The 19,473-nt window shown below is 47.0% G+C and overlaps 1 protein-coding gene across 1 annotated transcript in view; it reads right to left on the bottom strand.

Annotated features, from left to right (window-relative positions):
- The window catches only part of Ntn1 (netrin 1), a 174,631-nt gene extending 159,456 nt beyond the window's left edge, over positions 1 to 15,175 (bottom strand). The window contains exons 1-2 of the mRNA XM_076870712.1: positions 15,010 to 15,175; positions 13,492 to 14,568 (exon numbers count right to left, since the gene is read on the bottom strand). Of these exons, the coding sequence (XP_076726827.1) occupies positions 13,492 to 14,509 (1,018 nt within the window). The 5' untranslated portion in view covers positions 14,510 to 14,568; positions 15,010 to 15,175. The remainder of the gene's footprint in view (positions 1 to 13,491; positions 14,569 to 15,009) is intronic.
- Between the last annotated feature and the right edge of the window lie 4,298 nt (positions 15,176 to 19,473).

Genomic DNA, 19,473 nt, shown 5'->3' with positions numbered 1-19,473 from the left:
GAATAAATACTGAGCCCACCAGATGCACCATTCAGATGGAAAGTGGAGGGAAAATAGGCAGTTTTGTGAAACAAAAGGGAAAATCCAGAAAACAGATCCTAGTTGATATAATACTCTAGTATTTAATAAATACAGCATCTCAGTGACAAAGATTTTTTTCAATAGTTGTCACTGAATAACTAGCTAACTATTTCATGAAAAAAAAAAAAAGATATCCTTACCTCACACCATATGTCATAAGTAATTCCAGATGGATGAAAGATTAAAATATATGACTTCAATTTCTGGCAACAAGATGAACTGAGGTAATAAAGAACTTCTACCACTGCAAACATCTAGAAATACTAGACAAAATGTAATTTAAAAAAAAAAAAAATTCAATGCATTGCAGATCTCACAGCAATATAAAAGGAAATTCCTAGGTTGCTAGAGGAAAGAAGAATTTGAAAGCCAACATTGAGATCCCAGTGATCAAAAGGTGTGAATGAGTAGAAAAGAAAAGAGAAGGAGGAGAGAGAGATGAGGGCCAAGAAAGCCTGGAAATGACCCTTCATGTCTTTAGGCTTGGGTTTTATCACCCACCTGCAGCCAGGAGATGAGGCCTTGCAAATGAGACCTCTGCATTCCTTCTTTTATTGACTATTTAATGAGCATCGACTTATAACCAGCTCCCTGGTGAATGAAACAGAAAAGGAACCCCGGCCTCCTGAAAAACTTACATTCAAACAATTGTTAGAAAGGAATGAATGAAAACAATAGGAAGACAGATGATAAATATGATTAATGAGTGAATTACATGGTTTTTCAGAAGGTGATATGTTTTATGGGGAAAAAGGGTAAAAAGTCAGGTGAAGGATGATCTCAGGAGGTGGGGGGTGGGGTGGGGAAGAGAGAGAGAGATTATAAATGACATAGAGAGCCACACAAGAATTGGGAAGTTATCAGCAGGATTAAGTAGGACAGTCAGGACAAGCCTCATTGTGAAGTGATATTAGACCAAAGATTTAACATCTGAGTCCATCTAATCCCCAGGCAGAAGGGCCAGGGCTAGGGCTGTACGGAGTTATGCCTGTAGGGATGTTAGAGTTAGGATATCTGGAGACTGAAACAGTGAACAGAGGGAGGGAGAGTGCTAGGAGGCACGACAGAGAGAAGCAGGGATCAGACTAGGGAGGGCTTTTACAGCCATTGCAAGAGCTAATACACAGGAGCGACCTCTCCCTGCTACGCTGGGAACAGACCAGGGCAGGAGGTAAGGGGGCAAGCGGTAATGCAGGTCACAACAACCTGGACCTTTCAAATGGACTCTCCTGAGTAAAAGAGGAACTTAAAAAAAAAAAAAAAATCTGTCCATCAGCCTAAGATGGCAGCAAAAGTCTATCAGTACCCAAAATTCTGAGTAAAGATGGGGGGGGGGGGGAGTCTTAATAAATGAGAAAATAAAAACCCCAGAACTGGGAAGTTGAAATGAACGCTCCTCATTCCATACAGGAATTTCCAAGATGATTAATTAATGCAAAAATTGGTCCCAGTCCAATAAAATACCTCTAGGAATTTGGCAGAATCAATGCAAAAGCTGGATAAGGGCATTTCCATAACTCAGACCAGTGGGATTTCCACAAAATCCCAAATAAAGATAAGCTCACCATCAGAAAGTTACAAAACACATAAGGAAATCATTCACCACGAGCAAAAGCCAGCAGACAAACAAGCAAGAGGATCAGTACCCCCAAGAAGTTGAGATCATCCATCAAACCAATAAGGATCACGGGATAAGTTATGTTGAAGACGTTCACAAGGAATAATGTGGAGCAGAAGGAGCCAGATATTGTATGATTTCACTTCCATGAAGTTCAAAAACAGGCAAGACTCAAATCTATGGTGTGAGAAGTCCAAATGGTAGTTACATTGGAGAAATGATAGTTGGGAGGAGCTTAAAGAAGCCTTCTGGAAATTGAACCCAGCACCTTGCACATGCTAGCCATATACTCCACCCATAAGCTACATTCCCAACCCTTTTTATTTCTTGAGACAGGGTCTCTCCATAAGTTGCTCAAGCTGTCTTGAAATTTGCAATCCTCCTGCCTCAGCCTCCCGGATAGCTGGAATACCAAGCATGCACACCCAATACACCCAGTTGGAAATATTTGATTTCTTGACTACAGTGCTAGATACCCGGGTGAGTTCACATTGTGAAATGCATGCAGGTGAACACACATGATTTGGAGAGAAAACTGGTTAGCACACATGCATGCCACAGAATACAGAGTAGCAAAATTGAAGATGGGCTTTGTAGTCCAAGCCCTTATCTTACAGAGGAGAAAACTGATGTCCAGAGAGCTACAGGGACTTGTGTTAAATCCCCTTTGCTTCCCAATGTGAACAGTTCTCTCTGAAAGGGTGTACGGAGACTAAAGATGCGAGGTAACCAGCCAGACACAGTGGAGGAGAACAAGACCCGAGAGCCACACTGCTTAGATTCTAATTTCCACTTGGCCACCTACTAGGCAGGTGACCCTGGATAAGTTACCTAGCTCCAACGTGTGCCTCGGTTTCTTCACCAGAGAAATGGTGTACAAATGCCAATTTATACAACTACTTTCTACTAAGTGAAATAACCACGACCTATCAAAGCTGAACAGATACTTATATACCCTACGCCCAGGAAGAATCCCACTTCTCGATACTTATTCAGCAGAAGTTCATTCATATGGGCCCCAAAAGACATGGGTAAGTATGGTCAGGGCTGCACTAATTTTAATAGCCAAGACCTGGAAAAAAAAAAAAGTTAAAGGTCTGCCCTACATGGAATGGAGAAATACACTATGATACATTTATATCAGAATTCTAAATAAGCAATAAGAGCTAATTTGGGGATAAACACTACAAACAGACTATCCAAAGAAAGAAGCCAGAATATGATACCATTTGTACAAAGGTCAAAAGTATTCAAAAATCAAGGTACCATTGTCAGGGGGTATGAGAACCTGAAGGGCGCTGGGCAGCTTCCGGGGTGCTGGGATGTTCCTGAGGTGGGTGCTGGATACGCAGGTATATGACAGGGTGAGCAATCACTGAGCTGAACACCTCGAAGTCACGTGCTTTCCTGTACCTATGTCCTATGGCCATAAAAGGTCTACTCGGTTAGCAATAATGGAGCCCACCTCGCAGGACTGTTCCAAGACTAAATGAGGCAGTATTTATAAAATGCTTAGAACAGATCATGGCAAAGGTAAGGACTATGGCAATGTGTGCTGCTGAAAGTCCTAAGTCTAGGATCAGAATCCGTCTCTGGAGCTCCTTCTGAACCCTTTCTCTGAGTCCCCCTCCAGGCAAATACAAGGTGGTCTTGAGCTGGGCTCCCAGGCCACCAAGCCTCAAGGCACAGAGACTGAAGTAACTTACCCAAGCCCACACTCTGACACCGGAAGTCAAAAATGGGTTCTCTCATCCCAACCACCACACATATATCTTAGTATTTCATATACCACCAAATAGGGAAAGTTGTATTCTCTGACCTTGATTTGGAACCAAGTATTCTAAGGATCAGGAAAAACAAAACTTGCTTTTCACTTCTACACGGATCATGTTTTTTTCTGTAGACATCTTTGATTTAAAACAAAGACCTCTGGGTTCAAACAATAAACCAGGATGAGAAATACAGAGGAAGACGGAGTTCCCGTTCTTCCCTACAATTTCTGGGTACCACGATGGCAAATCTGCCCCTGAATGCGGTTTAAGAAGGATTGATTTCTGTGGCTTGGAGTAAGAGGCAATTTCCTTCCCCGTGGTGGCATGAGAGGCTAAGTATTTTCCCACTGTGAATTCTCTCCAGGTCTGAGCCACAAAGGGAGACAGGGCTGGGTCTGGGAATCAAGAGTTGGCTGAGACCAACCTGCCCACCTCTGAGATCTGGCTTTGGGGAGAGGAAAATAAGTTGGCCACAGGGCTGAGGGCCGCCCAACCTCAAGGTACTTTCATGTGTCGGAGGCCAAATTCGGTATCTGTAAACACAATGTGTTTCCTTTTTCATGCTGGGATTGGAACTGTTATTGTTCGGCACTTTCTACACCGGCCCAAATGTAAGCAGAGTGCTGAGGACAGCAGCTTCTGAGAGTCCATGTCTCTCCATACCACACCGATGTGGTTTTGAATTGAGGGAACAATTCAGGTGACGCAGGAAGCCTCAGGCATGGCACCCTGACCCAGGATGCGACAGAGATAAGCTTCTGTCTCAAACTCCAGGGCACTTTGGGAAGAGCTGCCAGAGAACTTCCGAGCCGCTGTTCCTGGGAAAACCACTCTTTCCAGAGAACCACAGTCTCTCAGATTCCTGGCAGAGAGTTGGACATGGTGGTGCATGCTTATAATCCCACTTACTGGAGAGGCTGAGGCAAGAGGATTGCAAATAGGTCAGCCTCCATAAGTTAGCAACTTAGAAAGACCCTGTCTCAAAAGAAAACATCAAAAAGGACTATGAAGATAATCAAAACACTACAATAGAACAAATCCAGGGGAGAATGTCACATGACTCAAAATCCAACTGAGCATGGTGATGTGCACCTGTAATCCCAGAGGTTTAGGAGGCTGAGGCAGGAGGATCATGAGTTCAAAGCCAGCCTCAGCAATTTCGCAAGGCCCTAAGCAACAACAGCGAGACCCTATCTCTGAATAAAATATTTCAACAGGGCTGGGGATGTGGCTCAGTGGTTAAGCACCCCTGGGTTCAATCCCTGGTACAAAAAAGAAAAAAAAAAAATCCAAAATCCAATCCTTTCCTAGAACAAGAGCCCAATTGGAAACCTGGAAACCTACCTCTCCTTCAGACCCATCCAGCACCTGCCCAGGACACATAGTGTCACTACAGGGCCCATTCATATCTATAGCGTAGTACAAGTGAACATGTAGCCCCTTTTATGTGCACAGATGCCTCAGTGAAAACCTATTTTTGCCTGCAGGGAGGGAAACAACTATACTTCTTTGCATCCCTAGACCCAAGAGAGCCACCTGAACAGAGAATGCTCCAGAAATGTCTACTTACAAAGCGCTTCTTTGTCTGCAGGACAGAGGTCAGGGCCAAGGAAAGGTATTCTGGGACTGAAAAGAGCAAACAGTTTTCATCTTACAGGCTAATTCTGCCTGTGGAATAATGGCTGCCTAAGGAATTATATTGAGACAGATTCTAATACCATAAGATCATTCCTGGACCTAGAAGAAAAGTGAGATGCAGTCAATTAGCAATGTACCTCTCTAGGTATAGGCGTCCTCTTCCCCCATCCAAGGTCCTGCTTTCTGTGTCACTTACCTGTAGTCAACCATAGTCCAAAGATATAAAATGGAAAATTCAAAAAAATAAACTATTGTTAGTTTTCAAGTAGGTGGCAGTTCAAACAGCAGGATGAAATTGCAACCTGTCCTGTTCCATTCTGGATATGCTACCTGTTAGTCACTTAATGGTCATATCCATTATCCAGTCGAGTGTCACAATACCACAGGGCTTACGTTCAAGTAACCCTTATTTTACTTAATAATGGTTCCAAATTTCAGAAGAACCAATGCCGGCAATTCAAATAAGCCAAAGAGAAGCCATAAAGGGATTCTTTTATGAGAATAAGTGAAAGTTTTCAACTTCATAAAGACAGAAACAAATCATATGCTGAGGTCGCTAAGCTCCAAAATTCAATATTTTGAGAGAGTGCATATCCTTATAACTTTTATTATAAAACATTGGTATATTTTTTTCTATTTTATGTTTAGTTCTTGTTGCTAATCTCTTATTATGCTTAATTTGCAAAGTGGAATTTTATCACTGGTGTGCATATATAAGAAAAAACATAGGGTTTGGTACTCTCTTGTGATTTCAAGCATCCATGGGGATCTCTGGAGCGCATTCCCTGTGCATCAGCAGGGCCAGGGTGGTGGGGGACTACTGTAGTCACCACAGCCACACCAAGCAGGAACAGAAGAAATCAGAAGCCCTGAAAATAGTAATTGGACAGGCAGGAAATATCCATCACTTTGGGACTTCAAATATGGAATGCAGTATAACATACAGGCCCTCGGGAAACTAAGAACTCATTTCCCTATAGGACCCAATTATTCAAAGCCAGCCCCTTTCAAGATCCCTGTGGTCCTACAGATTGTCTAACTTAAGTGTGGAGCCTCTGGAATGTATGAAAATTGGACACAACAACAAATAACGTCTCTTATCTGCAGGCAGGAAAGGACCCCAGGGAAAATCCAAAAAAAAAAAAAAAAAAAAAAAAATCCAGTGACAGCACAAACCAGGAGGGAGAACAGATGGGACCCCAACTAAAATGTGACCATATGCACAGGGAGCTGAGATGGCCCATCAGCTAGTCCTGAGTCCTCCAGGGAGAAGCATTTCTAGCACCTTCTTCCAGCTTAGGCACTGGCTGTGTTGGGATGTGACCTGGGGTGTGACTTTCTGCTTAGACCTCTGAAAAGCCACCCTTTTGCATAGTCTGGAAGTCGACTCTATGTAGAGAGCCATCTTTCTCCTGGGCCTTCTTTACATGCACAAGCGCACTGCAACCTGAATTCAATTCAGTCTAACTGAAGCTAGAACACTAATCCCAATGGCAGACAGCCCAGGGATCCCCAGGGATGGCCCTGATACAGGCCAAAGCCAGAGCCCACTTTTCTGTTCCTTGACAGTACTTCTGAACCATCGATACAACTGTGCCCTTGGATGGCATCTTCTCTTGTGTTCTGAGCACCAACAGGTGTCTCTGGGAGAAATGCCCATCCCAAAGGAGGCATGGGCTAGGAGCTTAAGTGTTGTAGAAAAAGGTTCTGGGCAAAAGGCTTCCTGCCTGGAGTGGTAGCACACACCTGTAATCCCAGCAGCTCAGGAGACTGAGGTAGGAGGACTGTGAGTGCAAAGCCAGCCTCAGCAACTTAGAGAGGACTTAAGCAACTTAGTGAGACCCCGTCTCAAAATAAAAAGAGCTGGGGATGAGACTTCTCTGGGTTCAATCCCCAGTATCCCCTCCCCCAAAAAAAGACATCCCACATCTCATCAATTTCATGGCTACAAGTCCCTCTCTCCATCAGAGAAGAAAACTGGTACAGAGTAATTTAAGCAGGGCTGAACCCACACCTAGCCAAGGCCATGTAGAAATTACTGACGGATATTTCTACAGATAAAAACTGACCATTGGAATTGGCCTCTGCCTTTTGTCATGGAGGGAAACTTACATAAAGTGCATAATTTTGCAAGAGTAAGTTAAAACCGGCTTCGGAGTTTACAACAGAGATTCACTCTTGGAGCAAGAATACAAGAATGCAGGCTAGGTGTATAGTTCAGTGATAGAGCACTTGCCTAGTATGTGTGCAAAAAGAAAGAAAGAAAGAAAAACCAGGAATGCAATACAGAACTCAGTACAATACACCAGTCAAACCTCATGAAGCAGATAGCTTTGAGGCGAACGTCCCCAGCAAGGGGACTGGCCCAGGCAGCTCACTTGATTCCGAGTGCTATTCAGAGCAACCATCCCTTGGAGTTGGTTATAATAGGACACGGCTTTTATATGATCCGCCTTGGAAACAAACGCGGCTGATACCCCCTGCTCTCTCCAATGCGTCCTGCAGATTTGTCCACACTTAGTCCTGTGTGTGTACAAACTGCCCTTTGGTGGCAAAGACATCTGTTTTTTTGAAAAGCTTCCATTCCTTGTGGCAATCTGATTAATTGAACAAAGCACACAGAAAGCACCTCCTACAATGCCTGACCCTCGGTAGGGGTTTGTGGTCTGTCTTCAGGACACAACCTGACAACCACCTGGGACTGACATTCTCAACTCTGGCAGTTCACCCGGCCACCCAAACCAACACCACGCCTTCTGAGGCTGCAGTGACCACAAGGGCTCCCAGACGACAGGCAAAATGTTGTATGCCACTCTCCAAGTATTAGGCTTAAGTCCTGAGCATTTCAAAAGCCCTCTGAGACCTCCCGTCTCCCTATAATGAAAGGCACTGCAGAAACCCAAGGTATGATTATCACTTCTGAGAGGAAGAAAAAAAAAAAAATACTGGTTCACAAAATATCCATACTTGTGCATCCACAGATAAGGCTGTTTTATAATCCAGTTCCCTGGAGAGCCATTTATTTTGGTGAAGCCAGTGTGCATAGCAGACACTGTAGAAGCCATCAAGATAACACGAATAACAACCAGTGGACTTTTGAAGTGTAAACATAAAAGTCTATTAAGAATACAATGTTGGTTTAATCCCAAGACAAAAAAAAAAAAAATTTGCTTAATGAAAAGCACAACTCATCTCAAGAAGGAAATATCGATACCAGCTGTGAGCAGAAAAATGAGGGGATTCCGTCCAGGGAACATCTGAATTGCAACCCACTGCCTTTCCAATATTTACTCTGGACATAAAGTCTCAAATACTTTTCCGAGGATCTCATTTTTCTACAGGAAGAGGAGGGTCAGAGAGGAGTCTGGGCAGAGCTAAAGGAGAACTTGGCAGAGCCCAGAAATGCAGAGACCTGCCCTACTCCCCCCCACCCCACCCCCAGAAGGTCTGCCCTGACAAATTTGCCTCCCTTCTCTGGACAGAGTTGGGAGCAGCCTCCTTGCCCACCAGGTGCTAATGAGCACCTGAGTAGAGACCTTCACTCCAGCTGCCATGCACCAACAGAGAGAAATGACCGGCCGAGCTGATTTCTGCAGTGGCACCTAACAGCTGGACTGGGGCTCGTCATTTTTAGCCCTTTCCTGGATTCCTTCCAGATATTCTGGCGAAGCAATGGGAGGGTGAGCGCTAGGGTGAGAAGAGAAAAATCATTTTAAGGGGATCTTCAGATGATCAGTTCTACCTCACCGCTTTTGGAGGGGGGTAGTGGGGATTTAACCCCAGGAGGCTTAACCACGGAGCTACATTCCCCCGTCTTTTTGATTTATTTATTTTTGTTCTTATTTTAGGGTATCACTAAGTTGTTTAGGGCCCCGCCTTGAGCAACAAGATTGATGCTGGCCTTACACTGGTACCCTTCCTGTCTCAGCCTTACACTGGTACCCTTCCTGTCTCGGCCTCCAGAGTGGTTGCCATTATAGGTATGAACCATCACAACCAGAGTCCCACCACCTTTGAGAATGATCACAGGCCCTGAAATCAAGAAGTGAAATCAGCAACACCTGCGGATGTCAAGAACCCACAGCAAAGTATTTACACCACTTCTCTCACAGTCCTACCTCCCATCTCCCACCAGGCCCACGGGCTAAGACAAGTAGAGAAAAAACTTACAGACAACTTCAGACTTCAGTGTGTATGAATGTAATTATAATCATGGGATATAATAAAACACAACACAACTAGGGAGCCTCCTCCAGTTTTAGCAAGAAGTAACAGGTTGTTCCCGCTTTTCTCCTGTGCATGAATGAATGGTAGTCATTCCGTCATTCATTCACTCAATCATCCATCCATCTATCCACCCATCTACTCTACAGCACAGTGGATGTTATAAAACAATGAACAAATATCAGTCTGGAGCCCCAGCCTCACCACCTACTAGCTATGTGGCTTTGGGTAAGCCATGTACTGTCTAAGCCATGGCTTCCTCATCTCTAAAATACAGAGGAATGCTTTTATTAGTGTATTACACTAGTTACAATGACTAAATGATTAAATTAATGGGAGTGCTTGGCAAAGAATAAACCCCCAAGGGTTAATCACCATAATGACAGTAATTATAACAATTACTATTAAAAACATATACTGGTCCACAGTTATGCACCAGGCTCTGGACTAGGCAGCAAATACTTTTAGCCTTCTGATTTTCCAAGGGTCTTTAGTGGGGCATTGGTTTTTCTCAGGGCAACACCTCTAATATGATCTCCCAGGCTTGCCAGAGATGAGGGTGGGCCCAAGCACCAGAGCCACTTACAGCATGAGAACCCTGACCCAAAGCCATGTTTAAACAATTATGAGCATTATGTTGCAGGTACCCATAACCATAGGAGGCCAGCCTAGCATGGTGCTCATCTTGCAGAGGCATCTTTTGTGTGTGGGTTTTGGGTTACAGACGGGCAATGCAAAGCCATACAGTGAGTCGCAAAACAAGTTTTCATAAGCTCAACCTGTCACAAACCAGGCAGGGGCTCCTGCTGACATCCCCACAGTAAGATTAAACAGCATGCTTCATCAGGCACTAAATACTAACACAGCTCCAACGTCAGGGGGACACTGATTAAAACTGATGTCAATAATTTATGAAACACAATATGGTCTTCAGATGGTCTTTTGAGAAAAGGGAAGGTAGGGGGAGGGCCTAGCAACCCAGGTGGTTTAAAACTGTTCCCGCCTTTTCCCTTGAATATACACACCCCCACCATGCATGGGTGCTTCTTTACACAGTGAATAGTAAAGGCACATGTGTATAAAAGCAAGTGAACACTCTGATACATATGGGCGGAAGAAAGCATTTAGTTATTCCACTGAGAGCTGTCGAAGCTGTAACATTATACATAGTCTTGTCTTTCATATTGTTTTGAGGGCTTTTTTTTTCCCTAGAAAAAATCCAAGATTGCATTTTAAATAAAATTGGGCTTTACAACCATTCACATTTATTCTATAGAGAAACTGACCTTGAATCAACACTTAAATGTAAACTGGATCGAAGAAAGCATATATGGTACATTTTTGGTAATCTGTAAGCACCTCCAGCAAATACCATCAACATATTGTCAATTTCTAGGGACTTTTTTCAGGGTGGGGAGTGAATGTTAAGAATGGCATTTTCATCTATTATAAATCATGTCTTATTATTTTGTAAGGGCAAAACACAATGGCACAGTGATAATTTATCAAGACTGATGGTTGGAATTTTAAAAAATACCTATTCTTTTGTCTTCGTTGTAAATAGTCTAGATAGCTTGACTTTCTGTGTCAACAGTGTGAAATTCGAAGGACAGGATTATGTTGGGGAGAAAAAAATCTGAGACACTGAACGTACAAAGTTAGTATCTGAAGGATTTATTTATCCTTTCCTAGCACTGTTCTAGGAAAAAGTATCTCAGAACACCTGTCAAACACTAATTCATTCACATATCTCCACTACAGGGCCTTTTCATAAAAAGCTCGACCTTTAATTGTAAATCACTTCTAAATTGTCCTTGCTGGCTTTCTCTTTTTTACAGAATGATGAAAAAAGCACCAAGACTTCAATTAAGACTTTAGGAGAACTTCAATCTGATGTTCCCAGTTATATCTACAAGGTATCAGAACATCTATTCAAAAAGGAAACTATAAATAACTTTAAGAGTTAAATTGGCTTTGCTTTTATAAAATGACTGAATAATTGGCAAGATTTAAAGATACTTTAACTACTGAGAATTAAAATAACTTCAGTAAAAAACCAGAAAAAATATTGTTAGCTGATCATTTATCATGTAGATTATGTACTTATTAGGCCTAATTAAACTTTTTGAACAAAAACCTGCTTGCTAATTACATTAGTTAATATGTTGATTGCTCAATTGAGCTATAAAAAAAAAAAGTCAATCCAATTTGTGCTTTGGTCGGAAAAACAAAATCCTAAACTGTAGACAGTATTTCAAGAACATGACCATCATCATAACAGATGCAGGTTATTTCTTCACATCCAAAGTGACAGGGAGCGATGGGGGTGGGTGGCAAATCGAACAATACCAATGCTAACAGGAATCTTCAGGCCAATAACATTTTACCAAAATATCCCATTTATTCCCCTCAATGTATTCACTTGCATTTGTCCAATTAGCCCCCGCTGGTGACCGTACAAAGTCATCTTTCATATGCATATACAAACTAAAACTGATAGCAAAACCCTGGGAAACCCTTTAAATGTCAATAAAGGGCTTTTCCGCACAAAAGGAAGAAAAGAAAAGAGGAAAGGGAGAGAAGAGATGGGAAAAACCAACATTTCTGAGGGAATTGAGCAGATCAAAGGAACTTTACTCTCCAAGACCACTAAGTCGGGGTATAACTACTCAGCAGAATCCTGAAAAGTCTCTTCAAACTGGAAGCCAATTCTGTTCCTTGAAGGAGGGGGGGGGGGGGGGATGAACAATTAGGTCCGCAGAAGCGGGACACATTGAGTGTAAAAAAATGGAGGCCCCGACTGCCCCGTCTGCAGACCAGGGCGCCTGCCTGGGCCTCTGTGCGGAATGGAACCTCCAAGACACGTTTTCCATTGGCTTGCTCAAAAGTTCTATATCCACAGTCATGAGGCACAAACTATTCGACAACAACATGACACAATTAATCAGAACCAGACCGCAAAACGTGTGTTTCTGGGGACCAGCAAACTTTGCAATGTGCCTCAGAGGGCGAAGCAATTCAAGAGACTCACACAGGCTGGTTTGGGGTTGGGGGATGGGGAGGAAAAAATCTTTACGTTCACAAAAGATGCACACCAAATGGCACATTTATGAACTAACTGATTTTCACTGCAATCACTGCGGGATTTGGAAATGTACATGTTATCCTGAAAAAAGTAAGCTATTGTCTTACAACCTTCTCTCTTTCTGGAGAGAAATTGATGCCTGAGATTTTCTCCACCAACAAAGTTGTACAATTCAGAAGTAGAACATAGCCTCATTTCTGACCCAGGCGTATTCACTGGTGCCCAGTTTTGTCAGATTTCTCTTTCAGGAATTGAAACTCTATTAAAAATCCAGACGCTGGGCCCTTAGTTAATTCAAAACTGTTTAATTTCACCAAACCCTGAAGCGAACCAAAAAAAAAAAAAAATCTGGTATACTTCTTTTTTAGACCAGGATTGAATTAGTTTAAAATAGTTACTGAACCCTCCTTTGTAATCTGTAGATAGTAATTAATTAAAATCACATCACTCTTCTTTGCTAACGCAAACACGATGTTCAAAAGAGAAAAGAATTTTTTTCCCCCAAACCATAAAAAGACAAATGGAGGGTGCAAGAGTGATATTCATCGGGTACCAAACCTCCCCAAACTGCCATCTCCCAAGGGATTTGTGATTGTGGCGCGGTAACTTCCGGGGAACAGGACCCAGGTTCCCAATGGCGCGCCCAGCTGCAACACTAGAAAAGGGGGGTGGGGTGGAGGTGAAACTCAGGGACTAGCCAGACGGAGAGGAAGGCAATGAATGTGTTTCCCGTTTGGATCCGGGATTATGGAAACCTGTCGGCAAATTTTTTTTCCAAACCACTCCCCCCACCCATACCTGACCCTCAGCAGCATTTGGCTTACTGAGTGCATGGGGCGCAAATCGGGCACCCACAGAGAGCCCCACGCGAGCGCTTTCAGCCCTCTTTCAGAGGACCTCTTTCAGCCCTCCCCGGTCCCGGACATCCCTGAACACGCCTCTCAGGGTTCCCGGAGACATCCCCACAACCAGCTCTCCTCGGATGCAGTCGCGCCTGCGTTCCCGCGTACCCGCCGTTGCGAAGCCAGGAGCTGTTGCCCGCCTCCCCATCCACCGCGCATTGCCCCACTCACCCACGCACTCGTTGGCTTCGCGGGCTGTGGCGCGTTGCCAGGGCCGATCATAGTGGAAAGGTTTGCAGCGGTCGCATTCCGGGCCGGCCGTGTTGTGCCTGCAGTCGCACACCAGGCTGTCGTCGCGGTCGCGCACGCAACGAGCCGCGTGGCCGTTGCACTTGCAGCGGCCACCCACCTGCAGGTCCGACACAGCATAGAAGTACGAGTCGCGCGCCAGCTCCGAGTCGTCCTCGTTCTCGTCGCCAAACGTGTGCAGGCGGCTGAAGGCCACGCGGATATCGGTGGCCGTGACCCAGTCCTGCAACACCGGCGAGTTGTCGAAGTCGTGAGCGGAGGGCCGCCCGTCCAGCGTGCTGAAGGCGATGAGGCCGCCCGAAAGCGGGCGCATGTCGGTGTGCGAGTCGGTGCACACAGCCTCCTGCTCATTCTGCTTGGTGATGGGCGCGCGGTGCGGCCGGTTGTACATCTTGCGGCACTGCGTGGAGTAGAACTGGAAGGGCACCCACGTACGCCCGTAGTCCATGGACTTGTAGATGGCCATGGACTCGGGCCGAGGCGAGCAGAATTGCAGACTCACGTAAGTCACCTCGAACTTTTTGCCGAGGGACAGCGTGAGCGTGACATTGTGCGGGAACTGCAGGTAGTTCTCCGACTGCCAGCACGTCAGGTTGTGCGGGTTGTTGAGATCGGTGAGGAAGGCGGGAGGATGCGCCTTCTTCGGGTCGGACGCGTTGCAGAGGTGGCACGAGCGCAGCCGCTCCTCGCCGCGCTCGCTCACTACGCAGTAGCGCGCCGGGGGCCGGCCGCAGGTGCTGGACACGCGCACATCCTTGCCGAAGGCCGCATTGACAAAGTCCGGGATGCAGCGGCGCGGGTGGCCGTTCTCGTCCGAGCAGGGGTCGGGCTGCGCCGCTTGGCCAGCGAACATGCTGAGCCCGGGCCCGCCGCGCACCGCGCCCACCAGGCACGCCACCGCCGCCAGCGCAGCCAGCGCCTCCCACACTGCGCGCATCATGCTGCGTCCAGCTTGCCCCGGCCCCGCCGCGGAGTCAGTCCGCCCGCCGCAGAAGGCGCCTGCGGAGAGAGGGGAGCTGCGCTCAGCCAGCCCGCCCCGCGACCTCCAGCCCTCGCGAGGTGGCAGGACGGGCGTGGGCGAAGGCCGGCACCATCCCCGCGTCCGATTGCCCGTCTCGCTCCCCCGAAGTCCCGGGGGCAGGCGGATCCGGGGACCTCCGAGCCCGCACCACCCGCAACCCTTCTTCCCAACTGGTGAGCCAGGGCAGCGGGCGAATGCTCGGTTTCGTAGCCACTACAGCCTCCACGCTGCCGGAGGAGCATGCCCGCACCCGTCTGCCAGTCCGCGACCAACCCACCTCGCACCCCAAGTCTTGGACGCAGGACAGCTCCGGTGTCCCCCAACCCCATACGGCCCGCGCCCATTCCTCCCGCATCCTGGGGTCCCTCTCAGCTGCCCCCGATTGCGTCCCGCCAGGGAGTGTGCGTTCGGGACTTTACCTCTAGTGAGGGTAAAAGAGAAAGAAAAGTTTGCCTGGCTCTGGCCGGGGAGCCCGCGCGCCGGACGGCGGAGAGCCTCTCGCTGGCTGCTAGCAGGCGCGTCCTGCCTCAGCGCGGGCTTGCCAGCTCCATGCCCGGCGCGGCCGCCGCTGCCCCAGCCCCGGCCCCGGCTGCCGCCGCCGCCGCCTCTCTTGCCGGAGTGACGACGCGGCCGCCCGGCTCGCGCCGCTCCTGCCGCGGTCGGAGTGCTGCCCTGCCTGCGCCCGGGGCGCACACACACACACACTCACGCTCGCTGGCGCGCACTCACACACGCACGCACGCCCCCGAAGGCTCCGCCGCCGCCGCCGCCGCCGCCGCCGCCTCCACTCGCGCTGGGAGTGGGGGGCGGAGGGGAGCGCGGGGGCGGGGCCGCCGGGCGGGGCGCCGGCCAATAACGTCGACGAGCAGCAGCCCGCTCGCCAGCAAAGTTTTAACCCCGGGAAAGAAGAAAGTTAAAGGGAGCCGGCCTCGGACGCTAGAGAGGGCGAGCGGGAGCGGGTGGGAACCGGGGAGCCCGAGAAAGAGCAGCAGAGACAAAGAGAAAGCGAGAGGAGTGCTCGGGGAAACCCCGGAGAGGGGGCAGGGCCCTTGCGCGTACCCCAGGGGATGGGGGGGGCGCGCTGCTCGCCGACTGTCAGCCTAGCGCTGGCTGGGCGCTGGCGAGCACCACACACCCTGGGGAACGCTCTGGACTGGGGAGGGGACGGGTTCCTCCACCACCCCCTGCCCCCTCCCCCGCCCAAGGTCCCAGTCAAACACATCTGTGTTTGTTTTCTTTGCTGCGCCGAGGTCGGGCCTTCCTTCTAACCCAGCCTGATGGCCCTGGTGGCACAGCGCACAGGGCCGTGCCTCTGTGGGCATGCAGCCCCGGGGCTTAGGAAAGGGGAAGAGAATGTGACCTCTGCCTGCCCCGTGTTCCTGCCCGAAGTCCCTGGGGTCGGGCCGGAAGGGGTTGCTCGCCCAAACCCCTCAGAGTTGTCACCGTGCTTTGGGCCTATCTGTTCTGAACGTGGCTCCTTTCTTGCCAGGGAGCTGTGGTGGGCAGGAGACTGAAGGGCTAATACGCCCGCAACACCTGAATACTCGCCATCACCACTTGCAGACTGGTCTGCAGCCTCAGATGTAGGGCCAACCCAGCTCTCCCAAGATCTCCTGAGGCAGGCGTATTGGTAATTCCTTGCTCGCTTTAAAAGTGCTATAGATCACTATAGTATCTCATGGGATCCCCACAACAGCTGTGCAAAGTAGGTACTGAATCCGTTTTACAGATGAGCCTACTGAGATCTCAGGAAGTTGAAGTGACTTGCCCAAGATCTCCCAGCTAGTAAACATCAAATCCAGAAATAGAAACTTGAGCTCCTAGCTGTGTGCAGTGGTGGGCTCTTGTAGTTCCAGGTACTTGGAAGGCTGAGACTTGAGGATTGCTTGAGCCCAGGAATTCAAGGCCAGCCTGGGCAACATAGTAAGACCTTGTCTCAAAAGAAAGAAAACCTAGGTTCCTTCCTATCCATCACATTTGTCAAAGAAAAATCCCACCTAATTATAGTTTCATGGGGCATCCACAGGGCCACCCAGCTTCCCCTGGCCTCATTCTCTGTCACCTTAAGAAAAAGATCAGGACGGTGACAGTATCCTTTGACCATCTTGCAGCAGCAAAAAGCTTTAGGTAAAGAACCTACTGGACTGTGTTTAGAACCAAATTTTTGTTGGTTTATTACTTAAAACGTGTAATCTAGTAACAGACAAGGATGGAAACCCCAGGTCCTGGTTCTGGCCCAAGGGCTGTCTTGCCCTCATACATTAGCTCCATTAAGTGCCTTGTTTTGTCTTATTGGCATTTTCATAAACCCTGAGAATCTAAGCCTCAGGGCTTGTCTGGCCCAGCTCAGTCTTTTGGAAGAAGGCCTTTCCCAGCCTTCCCCAGCCTCCCTGAGAGTCGGCCACCCAAGCCAGCTCTTCCGAAAAGGGAGGCTCACCACAGCCCAAGGAAATAAATCCATTTCATTGCAGGACAGCCTGGATTCACCCTCTCCCTGGGGAAGCACTTTAGCTTTGCCTTTTTGTGCCATTTACCACTCTCTGCTCTGTTTATTTATGCCTTGCCTTGTGGCAGAAAGGATTTCAGGTGACTTACAGGGGTACTTAAAATATGGCCAAATAACATAAATTAGGAGTGAAGTGAAAAGAAATAAAAGAAACGTTTGAACACTGTGGAGTGTTCAAAATCCCAGTGGTATACTGAAAGGCGGCATAGCACTTAGGAGGGCACATTTTGGAGCCAAAGTGCCTGGCTTCCAATGCTGCCTCATCTCTGTGATCCTGGTCAGTCTTCACATCTCCTTGCACCTTGGTGTCCTCATCTGTAAAAGGGGGACAAGGATATCTATCTTCTAGGGTCATGAGCATCAAGTTGACACATATGAATCTTACAGCTTATATTATGTATGCATACATAGTGGAGTTACATAATGCACTCAAATATATACTTTTGCATCTTTGTCTATGTAAATATGCATAAAGCCAGGCACATGAGCTATAGGGAAATTTTAAATTATTTTAAGAACATTTAATTACACAGAAAATGTTCATGATATATAAAAGGAAAAAAAGCAAATAAAAAAAGATCACGCAGAATATCATGTCATTTTTTATTTCAAAAAACATATGCATAACAAGACAATACTGTTTATAGTGGTTATCTTGGAGAGGGAGGCCATAGGTGATTTTTATTTATCACTGTATGTTCTCAATTTTGTGCAGTAAAATAAGAAGGAAAGCTAAAAAAAGAAAGAGCAAGAGGCAAGACAGAGTAGAAATAGGAATAATGCCAAAATGTACCCTGAAATGGCCTACTCACCTCCGGTGGGTGGGCCACTGATTTGTCCCTATGCTTTCCCACAGCCAAAATGAAAAGGAGACCAAGTCTATTACACAATTCCCAGTGTCCATGAGATAAAAACAGACCTATTGCTCAAGAGAATTACAACTATTCTGGGTACTAAAAATCAGACAGGAATTTCTCCTGGGGGGCCTCATAAAGGGAACACTGTGTGAGGTAATAAGCAAACATGCCCGGCAGCATCCCATAATAGTCACAACAGTGTGCTCCATGAGGTGTTCTCTATGGTTGGCCCTTAGTATAAGCTGATGGCATCATGCAAGTCAGGAAAAGATAGTCTGGCACCAAAAAACTGTTCTGAAAAAGGCAGATGAGGGTGCTCAGTTCGCTGCCCAGCCAACCTGGGTGTATTGTGGAGAATCTACAAGAATTCATTGCCAAGTGTTCGTGGTGCTGTTTCCTATCCACAGAGCTTCTGCTGGATCTTGTGTGGCACACAAGTTTGAAACTGCACTCCATAGAGTGTGGTTCTTCTATGTTGCTAACTGAGCTTGGGCCAGTGATCTTCAGGAAGGAATGGAGGACACTATCTCCTTTTATTGTGGTCACCAAGGTCTAACTTTATCTTCTTTAGTACTTCCTGGTGGGCAGGATTATCTCACTCAGTTTGCAATCCAGGAGGCTCAGTACCTCCTGGAATACAGTACACCGTTCTCTACCACCATTCAAAGCCCACCTCTCTGTCACGGTTCATCGGATTCCAACTCTGCTTTGCAGCCCAGATCTAACCTCTGCTTCTTCAAACTTTAGAAATCCATACTGTTTTATCTCTTCTACGCAAAATGTTCTCAATTCTTTTAATGATTTCTCACAGGACGTGGATTTCAGATCATTCAGCAGCCTCTCCCAATGCCCTCCAATTTGTCAGTGTCCCTTCCTAAAGCATGGTGCCTTTTGAGGGGACAAATGAAAAAAACAGATGTGCGAGTGTTGCGAGAGTCTCTCAAGAGTGGGGGTTATAAATACACACCCTCGGAGGCATGTCAGTCTCTGAGCAGCGGGATCCAGGGTACAAACTGGAGTTCAGAACAACAATGTGGTTCTTGGGTGAGAAAGCAAATCCCTAGGTGCTTCTGCAAAGAATGTGTTAGAAGCAGGAGCCGCCATTTATTAAGGCACACAGCCTCACCTGAGAAGCCTGACAGTGAGAGAGTACCCAGAAAGGAGAGGATGTGACAATTTCCAGAAAACTTAGGCACAGCCAGAGGAAGAAGAGAACATGGAATCTCAGGTGTTCCAGAAACCAATGAGCCGGAGAGTTTTGAGGAAGGAGGGGTGGTGAGCAGTGTCACCTACCTTAAAGTGTCACTTAGACCTTAAAGGTCAAGATAAGATCTGCAGTGAGTGCTTTGGATTAAACTACATGGAAGTCATGGGTGACCTTGACTGGCAGTTGCAGAGGGGGTGGTGGGGACAGAAGCCAGATCTCCTAGGGTTGTGGAATGAAAGGGAGGTGAGAAAGCAGAGATACCAAGTGTAGACAACTTCCAAGAAGTGTGACTACAAGAGCTAGGAAAGAGAGA

Source organism: Callospermophilus lateralis, chromosome 11, assembly GCF_048772815.1.
Source record: "Callospermophilus lateralis isolate mCalLat2 chromosome 11, mCalLat2.hap1, whole genome shotgun sequence".
NCBI lineage: Eukaryota > Metazoa > Chordata > Mammalia > Rodentia > Sciuridae > Callospermophilus > Callospermophilus lateralis.
Note: the sequence above shows the minus strand (reverse complement) of the source record. Positions and strands in the feature narration are given on the sequence as shown.